General features: G+C 31.8%; 1 protein-coding gene across 1 annotated transcript; it reads left to right on the forward strand.

The window, feature by feature from the left end:
* The first annotated feature begins 3,116 nt into the window (after window positions 1-3,116).
* On the forward strand, window positions 3,117-4,744 carry LOC102602611 (transcription factor TCP23-like). The gene has a single exon (XM_006350275.2). The coding sequence runs from the start codon at window positions 3,429-3,431 to the stop codon at window positions 4,596-4,598; it is 1,170 nt and encodes a 389-aa protein (XP_006350337.1). The 5' UTR covers window positions 3,117-3,428; the 3' UTR covers window positions 4,599-4,744.
* Window positions 4,745-7,588: the final 2,844 nt, after the last annotated feature.

A 7,588-nucleotide genomic window follows, 5' to 3' on the forward strand; every position in this document is an offset into this window, starting at 1 on the left:
GTATTTGTGGTCTCTTGAGATAACGGCGGGGGTATTTTTGATCCCAAAATGTAATGGAGGGTATATGTGATCTATTTCACATAGTTTAGGGGCAATTTTGACCCTTTTTCGTTAAAACAATAAAAAATATTCATTTCATTTTAATCAATATGATGTAGTTTGATTTAACACAGATTTTAAAAAGAAATAAGAAATTTTAAAATTTGTGTTTCAAAATAAGAAGGATAAAATAGATATTTTAAAGTTAAAGTATTACAAAATATAAAATGTATCATTTTTTGGATTCACTAAAAAAAATCATATAAACTGAGATAAGAAGAGTATAAAATATTAAGTGTATCCCTATTTAATAAAGGTAGACAAGTTTTTCATGTTAGATATTGGGCATACTTTTTCAATATTAAGGGTATATTTAAAAATTCAATTCTAATCTTGGATCTTTAAAGTGATAATTATTTTGAAACAAATTTCTTTCAATTTAACGACAATGAAAATGGAACAAAGAGAATAGCTTCATATCTTGTGTCATAAGCACATTGTACTTAGGGTCACTTGGTAGGATGAATTTTTAAAAATGGTGTTTGTAATTAGTTATACACTTTGTTTGGTATTATGTTATATATTAGTTATACAGTTTGTTTGATATTATGTTATGTATAACTAATATATGAGAAATCATACTATTGCATGCAAGAAATTTTAATGCATTCATTAGCATGGTAAAAACATAACTGCCCCTCAAAAATAATTTCAAGATATTTTGTAAACAAATGTATTTTTTAAAAACCTTTTTCCTTTCCTTGTATTGTATTAAATTGAAATAAAAGCTAAAGCACTTTCTTTTAAGAATGTATTTGGTTCCATCTTTGACTTTTTAGGAAAGTTCCCCTCTGCCTATGCAGTTAGCTCGACTCCAGGTATAGTTCTTAATGGGCATGTAGCCGTAAAAAGATATGCAATGCATGTTATTTTTGATCCACCAAATCAAGCATTACACAAAATAATATAAACATAATTAATATATACATACCTAATACATTCTATTCAATTTTATTCATACACACCTAACAAAATGATCTAAAGTAGATACATAATGATCAGACAATGACATAGCTTATAACATAATGAAGAAATAAGAACGAAAAACGAAACTTAATGAGTGTTTTTTCATAGACGTTCGATTTTCATGTATTAAGCATAAAACTAGCATTTCTTCACAGATCTTCGAGTTTCCCCCTAACTCAAGATTTTTCTTAATGTAGAGAGACTCATGCCCACATACTACAAGATCAAGTTTTACTTGCTCAACAAACTCAATATGCCCCACGCGTAAGACACAAGTGATGTTAGAATTTGAAGACTAAAGAGGCTTGTGGTAGGACTTGAATACTTGATTAACATCATTTTTCAATTATAATATAACAATATGACAAAAACTCAATCAGTGAGCACTAAGAAATAAGCAAATAAACAAAGCAAAAAACAAAAAGAAAAGAGGGAATGGATAAAAAGCCAAAAAGAGCAAGTCTAGAAAATGACTCCTAGGCAGTTTAGATATGATTTGAAATTCAGAAAGTATTACAATAGAGTGATAAATATTTTTTTTATTTTTAATAAAAGGTTTTGGGGTTGAATTTTCCTTAGTAATGGAGTCCCCTTTAGTAAAAAGTGTTTTACCTTTTAATGTGAGATTTTTTCCATGTGAATTCGAATTTAATTGGTATCTAATGTAATTATGTGGGTATTGAACACCCGATGAGAAATAAAAAATTTATGATTTGAAATTTCTTTAATTGTAACTTTTTATAAACATAAAAATTATACAAATTATTATGAAAACAATCAAAATATTTCAATTCTTATATTATCTTACGAATGAAATCATAATCCATAAACAAGATATCAAAATATTCCAAGAATCACATATCTTCGTGTTCCTTTTATAAATAAATATTTGTAATTATAAATTTTCAAATAAATATAATTTTATAAATATTCACTAGTCAACAATATTAGTAATCAAATATTGTTTAGTATAATCCTTTCACATGGTATGTAAATCTTTTCATGCTGAAATTAATTAGTACTTTTTACAAGATTTGAAATGATGAATATTTTTTACAAATTATAAACTTATGAATTACGTTTTACATTAAAAAAAAAATTAGAAATTTCAAATTCTTTTTTTCAAAAAATTTAAAATTACCAACCTAAATCACATATTCAAACACTAATTTAGAATTATAATCTCAAATAACATTAAAACAAAATTAGAAATTTCAAATTCTATTTTTCAAAAAATTTAAAATTACCCGTCTAAATCACATATTCAAACACTAATTTAGAATTATAATCTCAAATCAGCCAAAACTTTTGATTTTTAAAAGAATGTGTTCTCCTAATTTTTCAATGCTTTCACACTAATCTCAGAAATCTTTTCACCTACACCACCATTATCACTTCATCATACTTTATAACCCTCTGACCAATCCCTTCCCCTACCCCTTTAAAGAAACAGAAAAAGAGTACAAGAAGAGGGTGATTGAGATAATTTCAGACATCTCCCTCTAAATTCGCTCTAGAACACTCATTTTTCTCCAGTTTTTGCTTTATAATTAATTTTGAAGTAATGGAATGTAGGAATTAAACCAAGAATAGAAATCCTTACTAGTTTAATATTTGTTATTTATGATATTTATTTATTTATGTTTAATTAAAATTTATTAGTTTCTAATTCTAGTTTACTTTGATTGTTAGTATTATAAATAGAGATGTCTTAATACATATTTTCAATGTAGTGAGAGTTACATTGAATGTAGAGAGAGATATTTAATATACAAGATTACAAGAGTTATTGAGTTATTTGATAAATCTTCTACCTCCTATTCGTAGAATAATAAGTTTTTTCTACAAAATTATTATTAAATCTTTCACTTGTACATATATTTATTACCTTGAACAATTTTATTTTCTTCATGAAATATAGAAAAAAGAAAGAGTTGTTGGCTTTGGGCATAATAGCTCAAATAACAATAACATTCCTTACAAATACAAATATATGTCCACCTTACATATGATATGAAAATATAAGTAATATTTGACAGGTCCCACTGATTTTGTTTTGGCACCCACACCTACTCTTCTTCCTTTCTCTTTCTTTCTCCAAAAGACATCAGTCAACCACTAAGTTAAAAAAGAAAAAGTGAAGACAAACCCCACCACTTCCACTTGTTGCACAATTTTTTTTAATTTTTGGCTCAAAAGACTTGCAACTGCAGCAGCAACAACAACTTGATTTTCAAGCTTTTGCCAATTCACTTGTCAATTACACAAATATTTGAAGCATCAAGTAAGAGAATATAAAAAGTACAATTTGTTAGACACTTCAATTTCACCTCACTACCCCACATCTTCTCTTCTTTCCCAAGATGGAATTCATGGAACCACATAGAAAAAAACAAGGAGGTTCTACTAGTGCCACAAACCACCATCAACACCATCAACACAACCAAGAAGCACCCTCTTCTTTACAATTAATTTCACCACACCAAAGTCAACCTGACCCTTCTACCCCTGGGTCCAACCATCCCCATGGCCCTTTCATGGGCTCCATCTCCATGCAATCAACAACTCTAATTTCTCCTCCTTCCACCAATTCCCCAACCCCCAACAACAACGCTCTATCAACTCCCAAGGTAGTTAAGAAACCTTCTAAAGACCGTCATACTAAGGTGGACGGTCGTGGGCGGCGCATACGCATGCCTGCTTTATGCGCCGCCCGGGTTTTCCAACTCACGAAAGAATTGGGTAATAAATCTGACGGAGAAACCATCGAGTGGCTATTGCAACAAGCTGAACCGGCAATTATTGCTACCACAGGAACCGGTACAATTCCGGCTAATTTCTCAACTCTCAACGTTTCTACACGTAGCAGTGGTACAACAATTTCAGCTCCGCCGTCAAAATCTGCACCTCTTTTCATCCACGGCGCCTCCGCCGCCGCTGCCACCGCTATGTTAGGGTTCCACCACCATCTATCCACCAACAACACCGGTTTTAGCCAAGACCCAGATGAGAATTACATGAAAAAACGGTTCAGAGAAGATACTACTACCAGTGGTGCCACCTCCCCTTCAGCTGATAAACCCGGTTCAGATTCTTCTAAACCCGGTTCTTCACAACCTCCGAGTTTAATCCCGGCTCAAGCCATGTGGGCGGTTGCACCAGCTGGTGGCAACGTTGGTAACGGGTTCTGGATGTTACCAGTAAGCGGAGGCACCGGTTCAACGACGGTTTCAGTTGGAGCGGCTCAATCGGACCACCAATTGTGGCAGTACAAGAGTTCAACAATTGGTGGGTTGGAGTTCCCCGGTGGAGGACGGTTCAGTCCGGTTCAGTTAGGTTCAATGGTTTTGCAGCAGTCACAGCCGGTTCAACAATTGGGGTCAAATATGGGAATGTTGTCATCAATGAATGCATATAATAATAATAACAGTAGGGTTGATTTGGGTATGAATTTGGAGCATCATCATCATCAAAGACAACAGCATCAAGATAGTGATAGTGGTGATGAAAATCACAATGATTCCCAATCATAGTTTACAAATCTCGATGCAATAAATTGAAAAACTGAACAAAAGTTGCCATTTTCTTGTGTTTGATGAATTCTTGATGTTTTTCTTAGTGAGAAGATTGTGTTCATTGTAATTGTTTTTTTAATTTGGATTGAAGGATTTTGCCTTTATTTTTGTTGGATTAATTATCATAATTTGGTGGCATTATGTTGGCTTGGAATTAATTATTTTAGTGACAACAAACAAAGAAAATTCATACAAATGTTCTTCAAAGACTTATTGATAATTGGGAGTAAAGTCTTCTCCCAAAAACCCCTTTTTTTCTCCGTCTTTCAAAATGCTAAAATAAAATCTATTTGATCTAAGAGAGGATAAATATTGATTTTCAAGAATAAACATTGTTTGATCCAAAATCACCATTAGAATTTCCTAGTGAAATTTCTCACATAATAAGTGTAAGGTTCCAAACCCTAGAATAGGCTCTGCAATGCGTGATTTGAATATAATCGGGATCTTAACGTGTGTTGCGGACATGGGCGGAAACAAAAAAAAAGAGAGTGTAGGTTCAGTTTTCACACACTAACTTGTCGCCTTCTTTGACCCTCGAATGTAATGAAATGCTACTTTTATTTTAATTTATCGGTCTAATTTTGATTTAATATAAAATTTAAGAAAATAAAATAAAATTTAAAACTTTATCGTTTTAAACGGAAGATATGTGAAATGTATTAAAATATTATTTAATTTTATAATTTTAAATGTATTATATAAAAAAAAATATTATCAAATAAGTCTTAGATAAGAAAAACGATAAACAAATCGAAACGGAAGGATGTCTTTTGCTAAACCTTATCCAAATCATTTTCGTAAAATTAATCCTATAGCGAGCACATTTTTCCCACAATGTCTTTGGGGAAGTATTTAAATCCGAATGCCACCTAAGGCTTTAATCTGGGGGACCATTAATTTTGTTGACTTTATCTTGTGTGTGGATTTAAATAGATCTGCTTAGCTGTTCTTTTGATTTGATTGATTCCTCTTGCTATTTCCATTCTAATACTATTCTCTCCCATTATTTTTAGTACTCTATTTAGGGTGTGTATCGATCTGATTCAGTTTTATGTATTATTTATTTAATTTATTAATTTTTAATTTTTAAATATGCTAAATCAATAATATATTTTTTATCGATTTATCGATTCTTGTTTTTAACGATTTGATTTTCGATTTAACCAATAAAAAATAATTATAAAATCAAATATATGACTTCTCTAAAAAAAGTTGACGCGACAAGATAATAATATAACTTTACAAAATGCTCATAAAATAGAAACAATAATAACTAACATGAAAAAAAACTATACAAGTGTAACACAAAGAGAAATTAAGAGGAATATGGTTCTTACTTTAGGTTTTGACATTTTGTACAATGTGAAGTTCCAAATCCAAAAATCACTGTGAAGTATGAATGGAAAGCTAAATGTCAAAGACAGTAACTGGTAAGGTATTGAAATTAGTATTTAATATTTATGTATGTAAAAGTAGTAAATCACTACACTGTTAATGGGTTATCGGTTTACCAAGTAACCCACTATTAAAAGGGAAAATTACGCAAATTTGCAAACATTACTAGTTTATTATTCAATATGATTACAGTTCCAATTAATTACCACGTGTGATTATAGTTTAATATAATTTGCTATTAATCATGGGATCCACGAACGAATTGTATACAGAAAGAAAACGAGTATTTCCCTTATTTGTATACTCATTTATACAAATCTAATTTTATCTCTTTTCTCTCCATTCTCTAAGTCTCTCCTAAAATCACTCATATACATTGATTTTGAATTTCGAAATCTACTTTCTGTAACGACCCTCAAAATAAAGTAGAGCCTCACGTGGGTTTTATGCATTAATAACTTGTCAAAATAATGAAGAACAGCCTTGTAAGTCAGTTTTAAAGAGTTTGAAGTCAAGCGTCAATGGACGATTAAGACGTTCGGAAACTAGTCTTTTACGTGTTGGTGTGTTCTAGTATGTTGTTCATGTTTTTATGTGTTGTTTGGAGTCTAAAATCAGTGGAGGTGACCCTAGTGTCTTAATAAATGTTTTTAGGGTCAAAACGTTCGGATACGACGCCCCGGGGGCCACCCTAAGGGTCCCCGAGGAGGACCCCAACCTTGGCCAAGCAAGCTGCCAAGGCAGCTTGACATTGCTCATGGAGGGAGGCATGTCCGCGTCGCGGACTAGCTCCACCAAAGGCCAAATAGTTTGGTCCGCGTCGCGGACATGTCGCGAACTCTACTGTCTTGTAATTTAATTTCCAGAAACTTGTGGGAATATCTCCGCGTCGCGAACTTGCTTCCCGATGAAATCTATGAAAATAAAACTCAAGTTTGACTTGTTTAAAAGATCCAACTAAGTGAGGGGTAGTTTGGGTACTTTGGGGAATTATTATAAACGGTTATTCAACATATTTTAGGGTATTTTAAGTTGGTTAAAACCCCAAAACCTAAAATTAGACCTCATTCTTCAAATTCCCTCTCAAAATAGATTCTCTCAAAAACTCCATTAAAGACCTTGATGAAGCTCAAGCTAGAAGATGGGTTTTCAATTGATTTCTTCTTCAATTTCATGGGTCTTCAATAATTAAGGTATGGTGACTCTTGATTCTTGAATAACCTCTCATTCAAGGAGTTCTATCAAAGATTTTCAAAAGTGATTCAAAGACCAAAATTCCCAATTTTCAATCTAAACATGAGTTCCTTGTCAAACGATTTTCTAAATCATTCTATTGATGAATTAATGTGGAATTAAGGTTTTTAAGACAATTTTCAAAGGAATCCTTGAAGAACCCATGATCCCCAAATTCTCAAAAATTGGCCTATGATGTGGGTCTTTGTGAATATGATCTCTATTGGTGAAATTATCTTTAGATTAGATTGTATTGATGTTTCTTATGATTATCTATACTTATTCATGTTGAATTGTTGGTATATTGATGAGTGGAG

The sequence above is a fragment of the Solanum tuberosum genome, unplaced genomic scaffold (assembly GCF_000226075.1).
Source record: "Solanum tuberosum cultivar DM 1-3 516 R44 unplaced genomic scaffold, SolTub_3.0 scf00119, whole genome shotgun sequence".
Classification (NCBI taxonomy): Eukaryota; Viridiplantae; Streptophyta; class Magnoliopsida; order Solanales; family Solanaceae; genus Solanum; species Solanum tuberosum.